At 38.6% G+C, this 25,839-nt stretch overlaps 1 protein-coding gene across 6 annotated transcripts in view; it reads right to left on the bottom strand.

Annotated features, from left to right (window-relative positions):
• The window catches only part of CFAP99 (cilia and flagella associated protein 99), a 60,711-nt gene that overhangs the window by 29,433 nt on the left and 5,439 nt on the right, over positions 1 to 25,839 (bottom strand). For 5 of the 6 annotated variants that reach the window (XM_065060391.1, XM_065060392.1, XM_065060389.1 and 2 more), the window contains 5 exons: positions 18,297 to 18,441; positions 15,622 to 15,716; positions 9,260 to 9,372; positions 6,923 to 7,097; positions 1,079 to 1,159 (listed from right to left, as the gene is read on the bottom strand). In XM_065060391.1, coding sequence (XP_064916463.1) covers positions 1,079 to 1,159; positions 6,923 to 7,097; positions 9,260 to 9,372; positions 15,622 to 15,716; positions 18,297 to 18,441 — 609 coding nt within the window. The remainder of the gene's footprint in view (positions 1 to 1,078; positions 1,160 to 6,922; positions 7,098 to 9,259; positions 9,373 to 15,621; positions 15,717 to 18,296; positions 18,442 to 25,839) is intronic. The other variant, XM_065060393.1, reaches the window with a different exon arrangement.

The following is a 25,839-nucleotide window of genomic DNA, read 5'->3' as shown; positions in this document are numbered from 1 at the left end:
CAGTAAAAGGATAAAAATCAAGGTTGTTTTCTTTTATAATGAAATACCAAGCATAGGAAATGTGATGGGCCAGCAAAAGGAATGCAAAGCTTATTCCCCTAGAATCTATCACACATTAAGGCATTTACTACAGTTTAGGAACAGAATCCAATGCCCCTTTCACAAGGACATGAGGAGAGCCCAGAACAGTGATAAATGGACTTGTAGTGTCTAGTGAAAGCCGGAGTAAGGCATTTTCAGAAGGGTGGTACAGATAAAAAGGAGTCAAATAGCATGCCTTTTATCGAGCTTATACCGGTATTCGATTGGGTGTGGTGATTGCAGTGTGGGGAGGAAGAAAAAAAGTGGAAACTGACATTTAATTAATTCTCTTCCAAGGAGAAGACGACAACAATCTGTTTTAACTATGATAGGAGCTAACTCAATGAGCAGGATTCATTATCAAAGTTTGGATCAAATAACTAGATGTGGTTATTTTTCCAGGCCTTCCCTTCTCCTGCTCTCTTAACACACAGCCTGTGTACTCTGCTTCTCTACAAATCCTGATGAGTTCCCACTCTCTCAGCCTGCTGAAGAGTATGGGGTCCACACACAAAAATATCAGAATCTGCTGGTATTTTAAAATGACGTGGTGATTTATCAGTTACTATAGAAAACAAACAAAAATATTCAGCATATTTTGTATATTGAAGCCTAAATTATTAAGTGAATACCTTACATAGCCACACGTCCTGTTGGAGTAAAAGAGCCATCAAACTATTTCAGGCTTGTGAAGAGAAGAAAGTCATTGTGTTTCTGCTGCCTTACATGGCCACTTGCATAATTTCTCACACAGTACTTGTACAGTGAATAAAAGGTGGATCTTGTCTCAGACAATTCATAATAAAATAATGAAGATGGAAAAAGGATGACAGAACAGAAGACAAAAGCTTCATGACTCTAGAGAAAGAGCCAGGAGCTATAAGGTGCAAAAGCAAATACAGTTCAGACAAAGTTCTAAGACTTGTGAAAATGGAACAATACAGAAGAAACAGTTTAGAAGAAAGAAAAGACTAGAACAAAAATATAATACACTTACTTGTGCTTTTCGGTAATTTTTTGTTCGGTTTTTCTCTAGTTGCTTTTTTTCCTTTGGAGGTTTATAGGTGCTTGGAGGAACCTGTATTAAAAGGCAATAATCTCCACAATATGGGGTATAAAACTTTGCAAGTGACACATTCTTACAGGAAAAAAACACCTTCACTTTTACCATAGAACAGCTGCAGTTATTTTTTAAATATTGATTCTTTTCTATTAGTGCCAGTGTAGAAGACATGGACAGATTCCAATTAGCTGGGACTACCCAAGCTTTTCAGTCCTGTCAAATGCAATATAAACCCCGGACAAAAGACTGGAAAGAAAGAAAAATCTGAAACTAGCACAAGAAAGGCTAAATAAATAATAAATCCTATGCGCCCTACCAAGGGGAAAACGAAGTTGCCAGAAGGGGAGAAGTTCTCTTTGGTGTCTCATAAACTTCAAAGCACTGACAGCCAGATAGGGCAGCTGAATAAAGTGAAGCTGTGGAGCTCTTCGGCACAGTAGTAGCAACAAGCTACAGAGACCCCAAAGAAGTTTAGGGAAGAGAAATCCTGTGAAGTTTATGAAATACCCAGGAAATTCACTGTAACTGAGGAAGCCTTGGAACCGAAATGGTGGGAAACAGAGAAGGCAGCTGGAGAAAGCAGCAGCTATGCTTGGCCTGTCCCTGGAATCTTCTCAGTTATCTGTGTTTGGCCACAGCTGGAGAACACCCACTGGGCAACATGGGCCTTTGCTCTAGTCTGCTATGGCTGTCCTGATGTCATAGAATCATTTCAGTTGGAAGAGACCCTCAGGATCATCGAGTCCAACCACAACCTAACTCTAGCACTAAACCATGTCCCTAAGAACCTCGTCTAAACGCCGTTTAAACCCCTCCAGGGATGGTGACTCCACCACTGCCCTGGGCAGCCTGTTCCAGTGCCTGAAAACCCTTTCCACGAAGAATTTTGTCCTAATATCCAATCTAAACCTCCCCTGGCACAACTTGAGGCCACTTCCTCCTGTCATATCACTTGCTACTTGAGAGAAAAGACAACACCCTCCACGCCACAACCTCCCTTCAGGTAGCTGTAGACAGCGAGGATGCCTGGAATGCCATTGGAGGTGGGGAGTAAATGTTTGGAGGGAGAGGACTGAGGGCTCTCCTAGCATTAGTCACAGATTTGGGAAAGCATTCACATGTCAGAAAGCACTACAGATAGAAAGAGCAGGACAGACTTCTCAGCTGGCTGTCACCTGGATCAGCAGAAGACTGGGGACTGGATGGTTTTGAGTTTGGCTGGAACTTCTGGAGGATTTTGATATTTGCTTGAGCAATAAATTTTGCCCCGAAGCAAACTCTGAAAAGAGACAGGATTTCTCCTTCCTATGTGCATGAGATAGTCTGGCAGTTTACTGGACATCTGCTTAAATATTTATCTTGCTAAAAATGTTCTAGCTCAATTAGAAATTACAGAATTAATTCAAGAATTAATGGGAAAAATCTATAATCTGTATCGTACTGAATGGCAGTTGATGGAACATGGGGATCCCATCTAGCTTTATGAGACTACATAAAGAGTTATGCTTTGAAAACCTCATGAATCTGATGTACTTTCCACTGTCTTTGCTATTTAATGTCATTATCTACAGGGAAAACAAATGCACACACAGAAGCAGCTAGCAATTAAATACACTGGTGAGACTGCTCAGGTATTTTTGTGAGGTTTTTAAGTGAAGTAGAACTGCAAGTATTTCCCAGCAGTACCTAATAGTTTTTATTATGCTTTTATGGATGCAGAAATTAAAGCCCAGAGGATTTGCAAAGGCTTGCGCAGGCAGAGGGTATCAGTTTATTGCACTCTTCTTCCCAGCCATGTGCTTTACCTGCAAAACTGTGCTCATCTGCCAGGGTAAGCTGAAAATCTCTCCTCAGAAACTGCTCTGCTTATTCCAAGTAATTTAAGGAGGAGACTTTTCAATCGGCTCTGTTTCAAAAATGACCTTAGCCTTGTAATTTAACCCTCAGATACCATGCTGATGAGTAGAAATTGGCCAGATAGGTAGACAATACAGTTGCCGGTAGAGGATGAAAAAGTCAGTATAAGTAAATTGTAAATTCCAGCAACAGATGAAAAAGTCCAAACTGTACCTATTTAATCCTAATGTGAAAAAAGGGGGGATATGGGTAAGAAACACCAGCCCTGCTTTTCCTCTCCAGCCAGTGGTCAGGCTCCCTTCTGCTTTCTGGATATCCCTTTACCAGAGGTTTATTTAGTGAGTGGCTACCACAGGAAGTTTAAGAAAGAACAAAATGAATAATCACTTGAACTTTGGTAGTCATCACTCTCCTATTTTAATAAAGTTACTGTCGTAAGATGGAGAAGGGCAATCTAATGTAATGCTATTGTATTAAGAGCTTCTAGCTTTATATATAAAAAGGTCATAAAGTTAAATATATTGTTGGGTCTGTATATTTGCAAGCAAAATCCTCTGTATTGGCCAAATGAATTCATCCATTTAATTATTTTAAACAATCAAGTGACTCCACTCATGAAGCACAGCTGAAATGATATACAAAATGTCTAAAAAATGCACTAAATTTGGCTAAATGGTGTTACAATAACATCTCAGTGTGACCCTTTTTTTTTTTCCTAGCTACACAATTTGTATACAGAAAATCTAAAAATAAAATAATGGCATAATCTTATTATTCTATTACAGTGGTGATATTAAAAGAATGGATTTTATTTGTAACTCAAGGCCAAGATATCCAGGAAGTTAAATGTGTCCAAATCATTTTCCATGTTATCAGGTTTAAACACCTGTCTTCATTTGTTTTCTTTGCAAACTTCAAGCTAAAGCAAAGATTTTTCTTTGCAGAATTGTATTTATGAATGTCTATATGCATATGTGCATGCTTGTGTGTGCACCCATGTGCTTGTGCGCAAAGGACAGTGGAGAAAATAATTTATAATCTTTAGACCAAATATTTAGAGTGAAAGATGTCGTTATTAAACTTTAAAATTCAAGTGTTTTTCTTTTTTGACTTAGTGCCCCCATTTCTGATGAATGTCTTTGATGACAAATGATTACTTTAACCTTCTAGGCCCATGTTACTCCAATGAAACCTTGCAAGGTCAGCGCAGGGTCCCATCTCGGTGTAAATCGCTAGGATGAATACCTGCCTTCTGCAGTAACCCTCAGCTCCAGGCGCCTCCTGCGAGGAAAGCTGGGCAGGGAGAAATTCAATGAAATACAACAAGAGCAAGTGTAGAGTCTTGCATCTGGGCAGGAACAACCCCAGGTTCCAGGATAAGTTGGGGAATGACCTATTAGAAAGCAGCATAGGGGAAAGGGACCTGGGGCTAGTGGTGGACAGCAGGATGACCATGAGCCAGCACTCTGCCCTTGTGGCCAGGAAGGCCAATGACATCCTGGGGTGGATTAGAAGGGGGGTGGTTAGTAGGTCAGAGAGGTTCTCCTTCCCCTCTACTCTGCCCTGGTGAGACCACACCTGGAATATTGTGTCCAGTTCTGGGCCCCTCAGTTCCAGAAGGACAGGGAACTGCTGGAGAGAGTCCAGCCCAGGGCAACAAAGACGATGGAGGGAGTGGAGCATCTCCTGTGTGAGGAAAGGGTGAGGGAGCTGGGGCTCTTTAGTTTGGAGAAGAGGAGACTGAGGCGTGACCTCATTAATGTTTACAGATATATAAAGGATGAGTGTCATGAGGATGGAGCCAGGCTCTTCTTGGTGACAACCAATGATAGGACAAGGGGTAATGAGTTCAAACTGGAACACAAAAGGTTCCACTTAAATTTGAGAAGAAACTTCTTCTCAGTGAGGGTGACAGACACTGGAACAGGCTGCCCAGCGGGGTTGTGGAGTCTCCCTCTCTGGAGACATTCAAGACCTGCCTGGACACCTTCCTGTGTAACCTCATCTGGGTGTTCCTGCTCCGGCAGGGGGATTGGACTGGATGAGCTTTTGAGGTCCCTTCCAATCCCTGACATTCTGTGATTCTGTGAATTACCTGCTCGGTGCACAGGACACTGTCCCAGCTCCTGAACTCAATGGATGTCATACATCTCATCTTACTTCGCATTTTATCTCTACTATAATGCAATGGAGCAGAAAGAAATACCTAAAATAATGATCCTATTAATCAGAAGGAATTAATTTCACCATAGGGATGCAATAATTATGAGCATTCACTGCTCAGAATCCAGACGCTTCCCTATGAATTCGTCCAGCTGTTTCAAAGCTGAGCAGTAACCATGTCTGCAGTGATTGTGAACACAAAAGTCCCTGCTAATACGCCCCATGACAAGTTCTTTGACAAATGCATGAGAACCATGAGTAAAAGTGGATATCTCATAGAACTAACAACTTTGTGAGAAAACGGATGAGAACATTTCTGCCACAGATTATAGGATGGAATCTGGAAGGGCTTTATTTCCGTGCATTCCTCTCCACAATACAGTAGCCAAAACGGTGGCCTGCTCTCACTTTACTAACTCTTTCTTGCCATCTGGGCTGCCTTTTCAGTCTGTTCATTTCAGGATCTAATATGGTGATACGGGCAACAATATGGCAAATTAAAGTGAAGCTTAATTTGCTGAGATAGGTGCAGAAATGAGCACAACATATGTCACTACTACGCTAATGGGTTTAGATTCACACAGCTTTTAAATTTGCAGACTTGGCCAGAATGTAAACCAAATTTAGTATAATCCTAACAACAAAAATGAACTTCAGTAAATGCATCCGCATGAAAGCAAATTTATTCTAAGAGGGGCTGCATGGCGTAAAGGTACTAAAATGACAGCAATATGACTCATTCCTATACTGATTAAATAGTTATTAAATGCAGTTTTTCAGAGCCTGGTATTAAGCTGTTTCAATGTAAAATCCCATTAACTGCATAACACAGTACCACTAAATTGCTCTGCCATCCTTAGATATAAATCATTTCTAAGAGCATTCAATACATGTATTATTTAAAATTGAAGTGCTAATACAAGGTGGCAGATAATGCCCAAAACTGTGACTTCCCACTGCATTTAAATATAGAAGATTTTGGAGTCTCTATTAAGTTAGTCCTAGCAGCTTGATCCCAAATCCTGTTTGCCTTGTCCCAGTGAGGTAACTTAAAGCCAGTTGTGTGTCTCCAATTTGTACCAGTGTAACTGAATCACAATCTTAGACAATAAGTAAAATAAAAGCATAGCATTTCAAAGATAAATACGGTCTCATTTGTTTGTGAGCAATAATTTCACTGAAAAACCTTAAGTTTAGAGATTCAACATTAATACAGATAGAAAGGAATAAAATTCCACTTTCAAGGAGGAGCTGTAAGCCTGGAGTCCACCTCAACTCCAGTGAAATTGCTTTGTGATTTATTTTAATGGGAGTTCATCTACAAAATAATCTGAATTTATACCAAAATTTCATTAGAATGTTCTTTTCTTACCTGCTTCAGTACATTATCCAAAGCAAAGATCTTACAAATCCAAGGTCTCCCAGAAACACTTGTACCAATGCTATCATCAATTTGTACCCATTGTATAGTTTTACCTCCAAAAGTCACAAAACAACTACAGGAACCATTTTTTCCCCTTTCTTTTGTTTGGCTTATAATTTGCTTACACAACATTCACTGAAGTGAAAAGAATTAGTTTGGTCTTTTTTAGGAATCTGATCTTCATTAACACAGAATATTATAAAAATCCTTTTTTGATCTGTCAAAGGTTGTAGATTTTCTACAATTATTTTGAAAGAGACCATTAACTCCCTTACCGTGATTTTGTGCACAAGCATACATAAAACTTAGTAACTCTCAAAGCATAAAATACTCACAGGTAAGCTTTTAACCAGTGTCCGTATTGGCAGAGGTACAGGAATGGCACGTGGCTTGGGTACAGTCAAATTAAATTCCTCTGGCTGAGTGACCCTCGAAGTCTTGACAGTGGTAGTACGATTATTCAGTTTATCTGTGAGCTGTTCAATCAGTCGCTGTACTTTCGGCTGCCATCTTCAAATAAAAACAGATTTTTCAATTTTATTTCATTATTTTCTCTCATGCAAACTTACACACCGGGTATGAGGTTGGCATTGGTGCAAATTCTGCAGTGCTTTCAGACATTCAATTTTAATAAAACTGACCTATGAGTTTGTGCTCATGATTTAGTAGGACTGCATTACTTCACCTCCTGATGGATGCCAATCCATTCAGACTAGTGGGGGTGAAATAGCCACAGTTTTTGCTGACTAAGCAACAACATCACCAGTTTGTTTTGCAGGAGGACCAGACTATGAATCAGAAAAGCAGCTTTCATAAGCTAAGTACATGCTTAACGTACTTAAATGAAAAAACTATGAAGAGTGGTCTGAGCATTGCCACTTTTACCAACCGAGAGCACACATAAATCCATCTCATAGCACAGTCGGTTCTAATAAAAAAATAGAAAGATGTAAGGAGTTGGGTGAATTAGCGAATGAACCCTCAGTGAACCCTGTGGGGCAGTCAAGATGATTTTGTTTTCTCTGTTTGGACTTTGGTTTGTAGGAAGGTTCAGACTTCTTCCAAGGAATGGCATGAACATGCAGAATTCAAGGTAAGACACAAGTTATCACGGGCCTAATTATAGTGACAGCTTCATGTCAGTTACTCCTCCTCTGTATGTGTTTTGTCTTTAAGTATTACACATGCAATGGAGCTCTCCCAGAACTTAAAAAGCAGCCGACAGTGTAAATTTACAGTAACTTGTTTATGTGACTGTTACCTTAGCTAGTACTGTCATTGTGGGATGAGGCTTGCAAGTAATTTCTGCAAGTAATGTAGCTCCATTAAAATAAATAGGAGTCTTTATGTTAACCTAATTGACCTTAGAAAGGGGAATACAAAGACACATTTAAAAGACTCCAAGCTACTGAACGGATTGAACTGACCAATGCATCCTTAGCCTTTCGAAGCAAGTTTCAAACCTAGTAACCAAATATGGGCTTTAACATTCTTGTGCAACTTAGATTTACTAATTCTAGGCAAAACACGTTTGTTACGTTAAATGTAACTGACTGTGAAGAACAGCTCCAATGAGCTTAGTGTTAATGAAACAAGCTATAGATTAAGTATCTGCCTGCATGCATATGTATATATATGTGTATATACAGAGCGTGGATATGTGTGTCTATCTCTGTCTGTATATCTCTGTCTGTATCTTTACACTATTGTAAGCATATGTTATAATTAGAATTACTACACTGGAATAAATTGAGTCAAATTCTTACTTCAGATATATCCCTGCAGTTCCTGTAGAACTGTGTGGAATCTGGAGTATTGCAAACCAAATCTATGGTGTACATTTGCTAATTTGGCGTAACTTACATAGTAGGAAATAACTAATTCTACTGACTTCAATTTCACAAAAGTGAATGCAAACTCTTTTTCAGCTAACATGGTTTATAATCTATTTTTGTGTAATGGCGTTAGCCACGATCTGGGTTAATCTATCATGCAGTGAGGAGGATGTGTGATTGCAGCCACACAGGTGTACCAATGCTAGCTCCAATTTATCTGTCCTGGCTAAACATGAGAGTGAAAAAGTGACACAATAGGCTGCAGAGCTACTGTTTCTCCACATGGAAATGTTGCTACTACTGTAGCACCACCTAACCAATGTGTGGACACACCTGGCACCTCAAAGCATTAAACGATGCTGCAATTATGTAAATAAATAATAGTTTTAAAAGACTTGTTTACATGCTTATCTGATTTGCTCAGAAGGGATTTTACGGCCATTGGCATAATCAAGTCTGCGCATAAAGCCCAACTCAGGCAAGTCACTCATCTTTTTTCATATACTTAATGTCATACAGATACTGAAGGAACTTAGGAGGCATGAATCTAACTCTGTGAGATAATGCGAACCTTCTATTTTTTGTTTTCAGAGTACGACGTTTGATCTGTTCAGGGGCACTGAGAAACAAATGTATGACAGCTGCAAAAGGACTTTTCCATGAGAGAACCTTGCCTCTGGGTAAGCAAAAGGGGTTCCTATAGTCTCATGAAGACAAGAAGGGTTCTGAGTGACTTTCAACAGGACAAACACTTTAAAAGCAAATTGAACTTTGAGGGGAAGCTTTCTGCATCATTTAAACTTTGAGGCGGCCACAGGCTACTTCAGTCCTGCTTACCTTAGCAGTGGATCAATCCAGTTCTCTTTTACATAAGGTGAATCGTAGAACTTACTCCATTCATCTTTTATCCACGTGTTCAAATACAAGGCATTGAAGAAAAATCTAAGAAACTAATAATAAGTTATTTCTTTTAAACATGAGTACTGAATGTATGGTGTATATAAGACTACAAAAAGACAGTTGCTTTTACTAGAAACATTGCTGAAGAACTTGCTTGTATTTTACCCTCTAATCATAATCATAGGTGCTCAAAGTTCTGTTAGAACAGCCCCATGTCTTTCAGCCCTATTTTGTGAAACACAAATAGATACCAAAAATATTTTTAGTGACCTAAAAAAAAAATCTAGAGACTACAACATGGTGATGTGTTGATGCATCTTTAATTTGCTTCAGACATTGTGAAACAAAAGGTTTTATTCAAAATTAAATTTATCACCACTGCAACACACTGATCTACTGATTTTAGTATAATTATACAATAGAGCTCCAGAGTCTAATACATGCACAATCAACTCCTCATTATCTATTGCTAGATGATCCATGGTGCCCAGAAACATCTCAGGTTTGGCATTGCATGTGATTTCTTAAGTTCCTTTCATATCCCTGGGAACGGGGCAGGGAGAATTGCTGAGAACTGTAGTAACTGCTATACAATATAGTTTCTTCTTTTATTGAAATATAATTAATTGGCATATTCCCATTAAACTAGAAGACTGAAATTTGGCACACTTAAACATTACAGAGCTCTACATGCTGGAGAAATACCAACTAACATTTGAACTTCTGTTTCCCACTGGAGTTCACCAGGAGGTCAAGAGCTGTTCTTTAAAACTTGAACTCCTCGAATGGCCTTTTGAAACAGACTCTTGGAAAGTGGCACTTGGATTCAGCATGTGTCATGTGCAGCAATGTAAATTGCAAACTTAAACATGAAATTTTTCATTAAAATTCTTGGAAATGAAAGTACAAGCAAGTATCCTGCTGAAATAATCCCAGTAATAGTAAAAAGCACACTAAATAATATAGACATTATGAGACATACTGTAAAGCAGTGTGCAGTCACTTGAGAAGCTTCAATTGGAGACTGCAGAGCTTATTAGTTCAGATCTGGCATCAGCCCTGTCTTGGGCTGGTTTTCACAGAGCCATACAGGTCTCTGTATTGAGTTTCTGGTTCTGGAGGACTACCAAGGAGCTTCTGAATTCACATGTTGCCAGGGCCAAGGTGGCTCAGAGCTTTGTGATTATTTCAGCTATAAACAGTTCAGATTTGACTCAAGGTGTCTGCTGCAGATGTTCAACAGCTGTAGAAAGCCTGCTGCTTGAAATCTATAGTCTTGATGTGACCATTTCCAACTGGAACAGGCTGCCCAGGGACATTGTGGAGTCTCCTTCTCTGGAGACATTCAAAACCCATGTGGAACTCTTCCTGTGTAACCTCATCTGGGTGTTCCTGCTCCAGCAGGGGGACTGGACTGGACTGGATGAGCTTTTGAGGTTCCTTTCAATCCCTGACATTCTGTGAGTCTGTGATTCTGTGAATTAATCCGTAAATTAGGCTTATTTTCATCTATGGTGCTTTTGTTAGAGTCAAAAGACTGATCAACAACTGAAGGGGTAAATGAGTATTACCCCCCTGGATTCCTATTCTTGTCTAGAAACTACTGCTCTTCCCCAAAACTGCAGATGCTGGCATATAAATACACCATCCAAATGAAGATATTTCATCCCTAAAAGTGTGACTATAAACTAAGTGTTGAATTGTGAAGAAGTTGTTTTGTTGGTGCTTGTAGATTCAGTGGAGTTTACTGAGTATATGATAAGGGATGAATTCTATCCCATTGGTCTAGAAATTCATTTATTTTCCTTATGGAGAATCTTTCTCTGTAGTGCATGTACATTGGATTACATTTTTCACCTAACATACTAATTTGTACTTATGCAATGTGTAAATAAATGCTAGAAGTCTAGACAGAGTTCATGCTCTCCAACAGGACCAATGCACTGTATGCACACTACTTCCACCGGTTATCATAACAAAATTGTATAACCATGTATCCCACCTGTATATATGGTTACAGACACAGAGAACATGTCCCCTGCTAAAGTACTCTTCTTACCTTATGGAAGGCCCTGACTATGGACAAAGTTTACAAAAAACGTATTTTTAAACAGATGTAAGCACGTGTGTATGCAGGGGTGGATTGAACATGTGGGGTGTACTTAAAACGAGGCAGACTCTGAGGGCTGAAGCTAGTTTCAAATTTCTAGGCATTCAGATTGCTCACAGAATAAGCTGATGTAGAAATACTGCAGGTGGTGATTTGTAAATCCTCCGGTTTTCTTTCACTAGATTCCATTAAGCTGCACTCCTCCCTCTCCGTGTCCTCAGCATTCCTCTTTTAGAGCCTAGTCCAACCCCAGAGGCTGCAGCCGGTTGTCTGCTACATTGCCGCATGAAACCGAGCCTCTGAGCTGTTTCAGCTCTCCTGGCTGATCTTCTCCATCTGGGTCTTCTAAACATTTGCTGTAACTATCTTTTACAAAGTATTTGCAACTCAACTACCTCTTCAAGGCAGATGAAACTGTAATAAAGGCACACAGTTAGTGATTTCTAGCTGTTGTATTTAACAGCTGGCTATTGCCCCTTGAGGCTTCCTACTGCAACATCAGTTATGTCCTGGTTACGAACATTTCACACTGTATTAAGACAAATGGTAATTATGTGGTTGATAAACGCTGTGATGTAGTCCTATGAGGTACGGAGAATGGTTCACTGTGTAAGCAGATATCAATACTGTGATGTGTATTTTAGTAGCTTTAGTCACAGTCCACAGAGAAATGCTACTATAAGGATATGCCCCAATATGCATCACGCTAGAAGGCTCCGAACGCTGCCCTGGAAGGGTTAACCAGGGACTGCAACGCAGGGATTGCAAACGGCACTGCAGGGTCACCAGACATCACTTCTGACCAGAGTCTGCCTGAGCCAAAGTCCGCGATCTTGGTTTTGATAATCCATATCACAGATGGCGAACGTGGGCAGCATAAGACCCGTGAAGCCATAGCACATTTCTTAACTACAGAAACTTTTGTGTTTTGCGAGCTGAATTGCTAGGAAAGATCCCTTATATTTCTGTTTTGTCTTTGGCCACATGTGACACGGGAGGCAACTCCAATATCAGCAGTTGTTGCTTTTATAGCAGCAAAACCTGGCTTGAAGTTCTCATAGGTTTCTGTTTGAATATTACCACCATTTGTCTCCTTAAAGAAGTCACTGGACAGTTAATAGCACTATTCTGCTTACTCCTCTGTCTTGAATGTTCCAAGACTTTCACTGCTCACAGATCTTGACAACCAAGATTCCTTTCCCTTCTAGAAGTGGTGGAATTACACCAGAAATTAATTGTTCCCAATTTTTTACTATTTTCATGTACTCTGGCTGCAATAAGACAAGTGTGTATTGTTAAAGACTGTTTTGTAATGCATTTTTACAGGCAGGCTAAATTAATACCTTGCTTTCGAGAATTTGAATATGCTCTGCTAATATTATTAATGTGTTTTACACAGTGGGATTTTATAGATTTCTCAAAAACAAATAAAAATGGGAAGTCTCCTCATTTGATATTATCTTTTCATCCATGTAATCATCTGCAGAGCTGAAATCTTTATAATCATAACATAAGCTTTTGACTCTTGAGTTAAGGAAGGAACTCCAAGAAACGGCAGGTTCTTTTTCTCCAGGCAGGTCATCTGCTACCTGCCAATGATGTTATTTTGCCGTGCACACCTACAGCTATTTGCCGTAGTAGCAAAAGCAATCGAGGAGGTTCCTGCCTCTCTTTACCTGCTGATTCTTTCCCTTTTATTGTAGTTTAGCTCTTCACCTATGCCAGCTCAATCACCTGCAGGATTGTACCCTTCAACTGCGACAGAGAAATGAAGAGGAAGGCCAGAAGCTCCTCAGAAGGCTTTCCTTTAAGGAAATTGTAATGGGCGACCCTATTTTGAGGGTCTTGAGGTAAAGCTGTAGAGAAGAGTGTCCTACATGCTCACATGTCCTTCTGCCATTGTCTGACCCAACTGGGACCTTTTTTGCCCCCATGTCCACCATGAGGCTGATCTTGTCCTCCTATTGCTACATCATCATAACAGCAATTACAACACCCATTCTTATATTGTGATTTTCCTTTGCAGATCCCTGAGGTTCTTGATGAAGGACTTCACTGCTATTAGAGGCAATCAGAACATGAAACAGAACAACACAGGGTCTTGAATGCTAGAAACAAAACACTAGTTATTTTGCATTTTTTACAAGAAAATTATGAAATTATAAAGCTGTTTACTTCAACTTTTTATTTCAACAGTATATTGTCTCTAACATACACACACTTAAATTTTACAAGAACTATAAAAGAATAACATGTATGAGTAATAGAACAGAAAAGTAGGCCTGAGCTAGCAATACATAGCCAGGCTCTTAGAAGAACAATCACACTAAAGTTACAAAATTGGGTTTTATCCTATGGTTCTGTAATTATACAACCATATGGAACTTTTGCATGTATACTTAATATTTAAGAGAAAGGTTTACTCACACAAATCAATCTTATTCAGCTGAATAGTCCATTTAATTTCACAAAGACTACTCATTTGAGTAAAGTTTATCTGCAGGATTAAGAAAATTGCATTCAGCCTGTGATGTGCAGAAAATATTTTTTTATTAAAGTAAATTTATTCTAAGTAAATATATGTGAATATTTTTTCTGCATCTTAACTGAACTCAGAGACAATAGTCATCAGGCAAAATCTGCAGGTCAGCACCCTGAAGGAGAATCCCAAATTTCTGACAACTTCTGTTGCTAGGGCTGCAGATCTGCCTTCTGCTGTTTTTGTCTCTGTTGCTGGGGGGACCAAACGCTGCTTCTAAATCCTCTGCTGCAGGTGCATTAATATAATGTAGCATCACTTTGGAGACAAAGAACCTCTTCTAACGCAAGAGAAGAAAACCTAGGTACCATGGTGATGATGATCTGATAAGATACTTAAGCAAACAAAGTTACATCTACAGGAAAAAAAGTAGCAGGTGCAGATCATTGTGAAATGCAGCACTTCCCCATCAGAAAAGAGTCATCCCAGACAAGGAAGGAGACGTTATCTGAAATAGAACATCAGGGCACTGACACTTGAGCCATATAGAGCTAGGTGAATGCAATCAGCAAGAGGTAACTGGCAAGAAGTGGGAAAACTGTGTTGCTAGCTGGATAAGCTCAAGATGCATCCAATCCAGTGGCTGTGTCTGAGGTGTTTACCAAAGAAGGGCTGGGAGAGCATTTCAGAAAGGGTGATTTGTCTGTCTACCAGATTATGATAATTCTTCCAGCCACTTCTCTGTTCCAACAGTTAATGAAATATATCATTTTTGTCTCTGAATGGAATTAATAAAAACCATTCCATAGTAAGCCCATCAAAACAAATTGAATAGAGTGTTTCTAAAAATGTTACGCAGACAATCCAACCTACTCTCTTCCTACATATTACAGAGCAACTGTACTCATTATAGAGACACTGGCATCCACAGGAACATTCAAAATAATCAGTACAGGGACAAGCCTTAGCCTTTTGAGTATTAATTACTGAAAATTGCCTATCTCTTCAATTCCACATTTTTTATTCACAGAATCACAGACTGGTTGGGGTTGGAAGGGACCTCTGGAGATCATCCAGCCCAACCCAGCTGCTAAAGCAGGTTCACCAGAGCAGAACTTTGTTGTCGTGCTCTCTGTTTGGCAGCAATGGTTTGGCCAATGGCACCTATGTAATTGGTAATTGGTACGTGCATAGCTCCAAATGAGCAATTGCCTTTTGGGGAGGAGAAAAAGCAATGGAAGGGCAATAGGCTCAGTAGAACAATAGGTGGTAGGAGGCAGTGGGTTGTTCAGGGAAAAAAGAGGAACTGCAAGTTCAGCAGGAACTGCAAGTTTCAATAAATTCATCACATCTGGAAAAAACTTCTCTTACCTAAAGTCAAAGAGAAAATGCGAGCAGAGCCAAGAGTATCCAAGTTAGAGGGACGACTGTAAATCACATGAACTGTAAACCATGTGATTATTCTACCTTCTCAGACTATACAAAATATATTTTAACTTGATCTTTGACTGAATATGAGGTAGTCACTGTGTAAACATAGATATTGAAGAGTTTTGTGATAACAAAATACAAATTTATTTTCTGAATTTAAACAGATAATAACACTGATTTCTCAATTTAGATTATCCTGAAAGTTCAGAAAAGTCATCTGATTAATCAAAATGAAGAGATCATGAATTATTTTTAAAAAGTATTTTGTACTTTCATTACCTTTTGCATTTTTGCAGTGTCCAGAGATTTCACAATTCTGCTGAACTGCTGAAGACCGAGCTCTTCTAGTTGAAAAGTAGCCAGGTAACAGATAGCTATCAAAAGATACATACATTTAAAATGCAGCAGGAAATTCAAATAAAGCTACACTCTATACTCAGCGTACTCTTGGATTTAGACTTACTTTAATTTTAAATAGTGTTTAATAGTGTCAATAGTAGCATTTGGAATCCTGTAAGGCCCAAGGTAAGATCTTGCCATGATTTCAGAGTCATTTCATAGCCATCATGCCAACATCACCACTAAAATAAGCAGTTCTGTCAACCTCTGATGGCTTGTTCCTGTCCCCTCCTTTTACCTCCTGATGTTAGAGCCACCCACACAGCCACGTTAAACCAGACTGGGAATTTTAACCTGAAGCACTTTCTTGATCAGTTCACTGGCTGGCTGCTAAACACAAGTTCTAACTTAGAGGAAATTTGACAGAGGGGTGAGATTGAGCTGTCAGTGGGGAGGAAAAGGGTGGCCCCTCTCTTTGGGGGCTGGTACCAGCTTATACAGCAAATACCTGCATATTCCACCTGCGAAATGCTGTGTTAGTCTGGCAACAAGGCAAGGAGAATAGGAGTCAGATGGCTGCTGAGAGACATGACTGAAAAGTTTCTGACAGTATTATCTTGCAGGAAACAGCTCTCTTTTAGTGTAACCAAAATCTCCCACGTAAGCAAGCTTATTCTGGGAAAATTTAATGTGAACAGGAGACATAATAGTAAGCTTTGATAGTGAATTTTTCAACATAATGTTTTCAGAGACGATAGCTCTTATTCTTCCGTTCCAAAATCATAGTTTACTATACATAACAATTCATTTTTAAAAATTATACATAAAATATATTTCTAGTATTTAATTTCCTTTTTCTTTTTAAGTGACCATTTTGCAGAAAGTGTTGTAATCTTTGTTTTTATTCTGAATCAGAATAAAACCAAATTTTTAAATTGTGACATTCTCTTGGAAATCCAAACCTAATTCTTGCATCCCCCTCTGGCAAGTATGCAGTTCAACACAGGAAGAGCCACAGCCAGCGCTGTGAGATTTTTGCAGACTCGTGAAGTTCATGAGCTCCCGTATCAGCTTTCATTTAACCATATTCACTTTGATCGATCGGGCTTCACTTGCACTGCAGTATTTTAGCTGCCACCAAATAGTAAGGATAAAATCAGTGAATTCTGACCAATGTGCTGCAGGCAGCTCAGTGTATCGTTAGGCTTCAATCTTGCGCTTTAGCATAGCAACATATTTAAGCAGTCTTAGTAGAGTATACATTTATCTTCTACAAGCTTTATTAAATTCAAATCTGCTCACACATAGCAACAGCCTTTGTAAGCAGCTTTGATCATTTAAGTGTCAGTGCAGCTTGGCAAAGGGAATCACAAGCAGCTTAAAAAAATGTAAGCCAGTGACCTTAGACTCTTAACTTGTTGATAAAGGAAAATTTTCCAGGGTCTACCCTCTGCTATGATTAATGAAGGCTTTTGAGCGGACCAGTCCTGACAATCCAATTATAGCAACACTCAGCTTAAAGGTATAATTTATGTGCCCCAGACAGTGAAAAACATGGCTATGGAGAAATGGAGACAACGAAGCATTACCATTTAGAATAAACTCAATATACTATTAATTTCATCCTTGATAGTTTAGGTTCTATTTCATTTGTTATTTGATTTAGATTTCTATACCTTTCCAGATTGTGACAGAAGCAATGAGAATTGCCATAAAAGTTTAGCAGTTTTAAAAACATAAAATGTAGATATACTGATATTAGATATGCTTTTGTATTTTTCAACCCCTTTGTATTAAACTGGCTGGATTTTTCAGAGTACCCACAAAGCTTCAGAACATATCTCACTCAGAAAACCAGTGCCAGTGGGATTTGTGATTCCAGTTTATTTAGGGACTTCACAAATCAACCTCAGTATGTGTGTATTAAATGCATAGCATTTTAAATTACTTTTGAATGTATTTCTCAATGCCTGAAATAATGCTGGGAGTAGTAGCTACTCTGATTGACTAGCTCATATGATCAAATATAGTTGTATTGTAACTGATTCTAACGAAGTAACTAATAAAAGGAAAATAATTGACGTCACTCATGGAGACAGACAGAAATCTCTTTATGTCATTGTGATGGTCAGTTACAAAAACCCCATGTGTAGGTAGAGCCAAACAGAGCTTCGTACTGTGAGACATGCCGAGCTCCTCAGCAGCCAGAGCTCTGTTATACTATTTCGTATCGGAATGGCTGAGCTATTAGGTTGCATAGAAGAGAAAAAAGGGAAATCACTGAAGACATTTTTTTTAAGTGATGGTTAAACTTCCACGATATTTCTTCCAATCGCCAATGCTATTTTCCATCTGCATGTTACCTAATCTGCAGGTATATTCTGCAGCATTTTCTTCGGTAAAATTCCAGCTAATACCAGTGAGAGTCCAGACTAAATAACAAATTCAGGATTTAAACTTTAATAGTAAGACCATTGGAAAAGGTCCTGTATTTCATACGGCACTGGGCACAATGGGAATGCTTCAAATGTAATATAACATTAAGACCTATGCTAGTAAAATGATATTTTTAAAGTTTTGTGGTAAACACATTTGGTGCTTTAAAGAAAGCTTACCTATATAGAGGTTACGCTCAGAAATCAGGCAGTATTTCCCATCCCGAACAAAAAATGCATTGACTACTACATCCAATAAGGATTTATATTCTATGCATCCAGCTAGTGTATCCAATACAAATTTTTCTTCTGTCACATTAAGGGTCTATAGAGATACAAAATTAATAATGATTAATGCGTTCTGGAAAGAAAACGTTAGGTGTCTACAAAAAGAACTACAATCATTTTGAAATAATTGGAAAACATGAATAATTAACAGCAATGTCTTTGGTAGGGCTGACACACTTCTAATACTACCAACTAAAGCAGTCCTAACAAATTAATGGCCCTTGTTAAGTAAAATGTAATCTTCCCCAGTGTCAAACTTTTGGTTTATCTGCTGACATACACGTTTAGTTAAAAGGCCTTGATGTGTGAATGTCAACAGTTAATGCAAAGAAAATCTGAAGTTTCTGAGCTGTGAACAATTATTAACTTAGTCAATAGTACAAGAACATTTCAGTAAGAGTTTGCTTTTCCAGTAGGAATCCTGTTCTCTGTAGATGAAGTCTGTGCTGATTGGGGAGATCACATTGAAGGGAGAAGCTGGACAGGATTATGGAAAAGACCCTTAACTGCTACTGTAACTTAATATTGGAGAATATGACTATTTTAAACTAAACCTGTGAGTGCCGGGATTCTTATTAATGCAGACTGTGTTTCTGATCTGCCTGTGCTCTCAGTCACTCGCAATGTTTGTGCAATACCACAAGAGAACAGAAAAAGGAGGATCAGATGCCTACTGTATTGGATCCCACTTCATCGTCCCTTTAAAAAGTCTGAATGCTCCTGAACTTTACAGGAAGTTCCGCTCATAATAAATAATCTATGGAATTTCTGTTACTACATGAGAGGAATTTCCAGTGTGAACCACCTTTAAACACTGCAATAAAATCTGAGGCCCAGAACAGTTTGTTATAACATGAATTGAAAAAGGACAGCCACACTGACAAAATGACAAACAATAATGATTCTTTGAATTAAGGAGGTTAGCCAAGAAGCCAAGAAAAAAGCTAATTGCGTCTTCTGAAAATATATAGTTCACATCTGATATATGATCTCTGCCAGAGCTCTGAGGTGTGGGAACAGTTGAACTGCAATAATATATCAGATCAGAGGTTCACCTTGCCTAGTAGGCTATCATCTGCTAGCATCTTCATTGCTTTATTTCCCTAATATGATGCATTTCTAGTTTGAAAGTATTATTAGAGGCTGCTGGAAGGAACTATGTGAGTATTCTGATATATGTAGGGCTCCGAGATTGAGCAAATATATGGCAAAACTTTACAGTTACAGTTCTAATTTTTAAATGTAAACAAATGATGCAGAAGTATTCCAAGTGTATTTTTTCGGATGATCATTCAGAGTAAACATAATTCCTTTATACTAATCCTGCTCAAAAGCCAGGTTTCTTTCCTTCCCATTTGTGCATCATCACTACAAAAAAAAACAGTGCCTCCATATAGTTGTCTTGATATCCATATGTATTTATATATGCATATACACACATACGTATGCAGGCAAAATTTCACCTATATACATCCTTGTGATTTCTTTACTGCCACTGGGATTACACTAACACATCTGACTACCTGTCCAGCAGAACTGTAATAGACATATTATTAGTGATATACACACAGAAACAGAATCAAGCTTGGTTTGTGGGTTTTAGGTCCTTAAGGCTAATAATAGTTAAAATGATAGAAAAGCTTTATTTCTATAACTGACATAATCATATATGACCCTGATGACACCAAGTTGAGTGGAAGTGTTGATCTGCTGGATGGTAGGAAGGCCATACAGAGGCATCTGGACTGGCTGGATCATTGGGCTGAGGCCAATTGTATGAGGTTCAACAAGGCCAAGTGCCAGGTCCTGTGCTTTGGTCACAACAACCCCAGGCAGCGCTACAGGCTCAGGGAAGAGTGGCTGGAAAGTTCCTGGAGGAGAAGGATCTGGGGGTGTTGATTGACAGCCGGCTGAACATGAGCCAGCAGTGTGCCCAGGTGGCCAGAAAGGCCAACAGCATCCTGGCTTGTATCAGGAATAGTGTGGCCAGCAGGACCAGAGAAGTGATTGTCCTCTTGTACTCGGTGCTGGTGAGGCTGAACCTTGAATCCTGTGTTTAAGGAAAATAGAGTTCCATGTGTTCACAATGTCATTCCCATACAAATATCTGAAAGTGTTCTCTATATGGCATTGAATTTCAGCTTTTACTCTGATTCCCAAGTGTTTAAGTTGGAAAAGAATGATCCTGTCTGAAATTACCCTGAATGATCCTGTGAAGAAAATGTGATTCTTGTCTGAATATGTGCTGATTTGTGTTATCCCCCGCTTTTGAGAAATCCCTAGTGTCCTTAGCCTGCTTCCATGGACATATTTTCCTCTCTCCTGACACTTAGCTGTAGCTGGGAACTATAAGAAAGCTTAAGCATAGGGCTTCGTACACAAACAACTTTCAACACGTTTTACTTCAAGAAATAGCATGAATTAAACGGAGAATTATCCGCAAAAAGCAAGCTTTGCCACTGTGGGTGCATGGTAATAAGGATGGTTAGAATGGGACCTGTTCAATGTCCAGAGACATCAGGAAAGGATGAGAACAAGAAGCTCTTGTTTCTAGAGAGAACAAAGGAAAGGAACATCAGCCAAGCCTTGTGAGACTTCTCAGTATAAGGATTTAGTTTAAGGTGAAACAAATGTCTTAGAAACAAGATAATATTTGATAAAAAGATAAAATAGCTTTCACCTCCCAAGTGAACTGAGTAATAGTATGTACTGAACTTGTGTACTTGCGGGCAGAATATGCACATTTGGCAGATGCAGACTGATTAATTTATAGTGCTTCAGATATCAGTGCTACTCCTCTCCAAGGGTCTAATCAAAACTCCCTGGAAATGAAAGAAAATACTCCTAGTGATTTCACTGAGTTTTAAATCAGTTGCCAGAACCCAGTCCTCTTTCCCTCTGACGTCAACAAAAATGCTTCCAGTAATTTCAATGGGGGAAAAAACCCTGAGATCTTAAGATATAAGTAGAAGAATGTCCTGCTTCTACTGTTTACAGTTGATGTTGCAGGCAGAAACCAGTATTTTCATCTTCATGTGATAATGCTGACCATCTTGAAGAGGTACACTTCATGTAATTTTCCCTTGCATTTAATATTAAACGATGAGTGGGACTGCAGAAAATTTAGATTCCATCCTTTCCTTAGCAAGATCCTGATGTGTATCTATGTAACTAATAACACAAACTAGACTTGTATTTTTTTCACCAAGTACCAAAATAATCCTGCATTATATTATTTTCATATTTAAAACTAAATGTATGACTTCTGACATTTAGGGATTTTCCTCACAGTTGAGTGGGCATGTGTGAGGTGCACAGCTGAACCAACACAAATGAGAACTGTGAAGAGTTATGCCAAATTACACCATGTTCTTGTGAAATGGAAAGCTCATGAGCGGGTTCATCTTGCTATCAACATGAGAGGGATAAAGGAGTAAAACAGTGAATTTGGGGTAGCAGTTCTGATTTTACAGAGGTAAGCTTTTTGGTAGATGGAATTTATAAAGGCCGATATGATAGGTCTGATCCTGCAACTCTAATTGAAGCAAATAATTCCACTGAAAATAGAGTTATTTGCATAGAGAAAGGCACAAACATTGCATGGCAACTTCTGTGTTAAAATCTGTCTCTTGTTATCACAGTAAAAGCTTGATTCTAACAGTCACAAGGAAGAAAAACTGCCTGGGATGCTTCAGTTAGGTACAAAACGTAATCTTTTTTCAAAAGGAACAGATGCAGCCCATTTCTATAAATGGCCTGATGAAACAATATCCTTATATACAATATACACTAGATGAAGGATCATTCTGAATATGGATAATTTTTGATAGATTTAATTGAAGAATACTTAATAAAATGGGGGGTTTACTACACAAGAATGAAGATATTATCTGGAGGGCATCAGTCTAATGAAAGGAGTATTAAAAAGCATTTAGGAAGATAAACAAGGAGAAGCAGTCGGCATTCAAATGAAGAACAACAGAAATAGAGATGTAAATTTGAATGTGAATGCTAATAATTTAAAGAACCAAGATAGACTTGAATTTTTTAAGTTAATGTGTTATTCAGGATAATTCAAATTGAATTCTGTTTTAATAGCAACAAGGTCACAAGATCAAAGCAAAAGCATTTATTTGCAGTTATTATTTATTTTTAGGAGGTTTGAGGGACATAATATGATTCTTCATGATTGAAGGTGAAGGCTTATTTGTTGCAACTAAGAATCACCCGTCATATTACTGATGAACCTATGTTCTTATTGAAAACACTGAAATGAAAAACAAGCCAAATATTATGTTATAAACATCATAACATACAATACAATAAAGATGAAGACTGTAAGTAGCTGAATTACAAGTCAAAGTGTAGTTTTCCTCCTGGAAGAGAATCAAGTCTGATCATTCACCAAGAACAACAAATAGAAATTCTTTGTAAACATTTAAAATTCACATGTTGCAGAAATAAATCGTAAGGAATTTAACACAGAATCACTTCGAGGCTAATTTGATCATAACATTCAAATTAGAGGAAACCATGTTATTTATCTCCCACTATTTGAGAATTAAAACTCCTTACCATATTTCATTTGTATTTCTCTAAAAACAGGAGGCTAATAATCAGTGAGTTTCCCTGTACAGAAGCACGAACTAGGAGTTGGAAGATAGGAACTAAGACTGGAATATGTCTTTTCTCTCTCACTTCCTGAGTGGCCTTGTAGAGATTGTTCTCATTCGACACCTTGGTTTTAAACACTATTAACTACCTGACACTCAGCAATTTATTTATACATTTCTGTCACACCTAAAGAAGATTCCATCTTTATACACACAGTTCTTCAGGAGAACCTGAACTGCTGTCAAAGTAAAGGTTTACCTCTGATTTCAAAATTTACTTTCGTACTAATTTTCTGATTCCCCATTTGTATCCTGAAATACCGAGTGGCTGAAAGGTGCAACACATGGAAAAGAAAAATGTATCTCAGTGGTTATTGGATGCATTATCTGCTTGATCTACCTCAATTGCAAAAATGCAGGGAAAGATGGGTGCTTTTTCAAAGCAATACACAAGGATTAGATGTGTGGCCACCGTTACTGTAAATGGACTGTGTAAATCTAAATCCCACATAGAGCTTAAAAAACGTAACTCTTGATAGCAGTATCTAATGCCAGCATTTCTCTATAAATAAGGGTGGCCAACTACTTATCTCATTTACGTTATTATATGTACAGAGTAATACTTCTGACTCCTGGAATATACTTGGAAACAGACTGTACGCCCAAATGTTTTCCAAACAGATTTGTATCGCAAAGCTTGAGACAAGACTTCCTGCAATGAAAGAATATGTTCAGATGGGAACACTGATATTTAAACAAAATTATAAAGATGTATTAAGAAATAAAAACTAAAAAAATAATAATGAGGTTCCTTTTGCACCTCTTGAAGTTAATGGATACCTTTCCATGCTATTCAACAGGGACATGGTGAGAGTGGCTCACATGGTCTGAGAGAGGAACTAATATTTAATAGAAACCTGTCAAATATTCAAGTTTTTAACTATTGGAAATAGTAACTAGTTGCAAACCAAATGCAGGTTAACCGCTAGGGATGACACACAGGGTTCAAGCAGTGCCTTAGAAATTTGGCCTTTTGGTTTTCTTAGGAAAATCCACACACATTTTGCCAAGTGAAAAATATCCACTTGAGTGTGTTTTGTGTGAATGGATACTGCAACAGTAAGCTTCCCTGAAGATACTTTGTGCCCTTGGTACGCCAAAACCAGGGCCAGCAGAGCTCTTGCTATGGTACAGGATGAGACTGGGATAAGCCATAGGGGTCAGTTTGGGAGCTCAAACTGATAGAAGAGAGTCTTTTTCACCTATATTCTCTGTGACATCTGCCTCTTGTGGGCTTCAGTTTGAAGACAGAGAGATTTATGATTCGATTTAGGTACAGTAGAGAGTGGAACTGAATGTGCAAGAACTTTGAAGTGAGCAGAACAAAACCAAGGAGGCGAACAGGACTTGCTGGACAGCGACAATAGCACAGGAATCAACAGGGTGAAGAGATGAAACTGGGATAGGTTAAATGAAGAGACCTGGGCCAGTAAGTTTGAGGGTAAGAGAAAGGACAGGGACAGAAAGATGATGGAGCTTAGAACAGAACCCAGTTTATCTTTCCCTTCCAGTTGCCCAGTATTTGGTGAGCAGAGTATTCCAAACTTCTACTGTACAGCCATTTCCCAACCATCGTGAACTGCCAAAACATAAACATTTCTACACAGTCTTTCTGCAAGAGCAAAATATCCTATCATTATTTCACACAATCACATATTTTGGGTTTTGTTTAAATTATTTATCCAACCTTAGGTGTAGGTAAAATTGGAGCCTCTAGAGATTCAGAAAAAAAATCTTGCTGCAGAGTTATAATGTAAACCTCTGGATTGTGTCATCTTCACAGCAGCACATTGAAACCAACAGAAATGTCGTGTTGGATTTTAAGCAGAATATTCAACAAAGGCCAATTCTATACTTACTAAAAGATTTAATATGGAAATCTGCCAGTTACTTTTTGCTACAATTTGAAAAGCAAGTTATTCACAGTGGGTGGTATATTTTCACCCTATGGCTTCAATCCTTTGCTTTTTATGCTTTTTAAAAAAAATATATATTCCCATTGTAAAGTCCGTCATTTTAACATATATTTGCTTACCCACTTTCACTTCTTTTCTTTTGCCTCCCTTCACCATTTTTACCAGGGAATCCCACAAGAATGGTCTTATGACCCTGGTTGACAGGGATATTTTGATCAAGGCAGATTGTGCCTTCCAGACTCACTCCCTTAGGACTATGTCCTTTCATAACATATTCACATTTATCACATACACGAATAAAAACTCTAACTACAGTCTAAAATGCTGGCCTCTGGGACATTTCCTTCTTGTTGTTGTCAGCTTAATTTCAACAGAGCAGAAATGTTAACCCAAAACTTCAGTGCTCTTCTTTCCTCAGGTATTGGTACTACTGCCACCCTATCAAGATGCTTCACAACTCAGTTCCATTCTACCTGTTATCTCTTTACTGATGTCATCCCCCATTTCTGATCAGCCAAGGATTCACATCTTCTCTTTTCATTTTTTAGATTTCCAAACAAGTCATTTTATTTACTTTCGATCAGCTCCTACAAGCATTTATATTACTCTTTGCTCCTTGCAGTTCAGGTGAGAACGTGTGGCTGTCAGAGGTACTTCTCTCCAGGACCTTGCACTTGATAATACTGGTTCTGAAGTGGCTCCCGCAGCCTGGCAGACACTGCTGGTGTGCTGAACACCCCTGAGCATATTCTGGAATGACCTGTGTGTGCTGTCTTTGTATTTGAGAGAAATAATCTAGCCCAAAATTGTTGGTTTCACCAGACGCAACCACAAACAGCTGGACAA

Source organism: Columba livia, chromosome 4 (genome assembly GCF_036013475.1).
Source record: "Columba livia isolate bColLiv1 breed racing homer chromosome 4, bColLiv1.pat.W.v2, whole genome shotgun sequence".
Taxonomy (NCBI): Eukaryota; Metazoa; Chordata; class Aves; order Columbiformes; family Columbidae; genus Columba; species Columba livia.
Note: the sequence above shows the minus strand (reverse complement) of the source record. Positions and strands in the feature narration are given on the sequence as shown.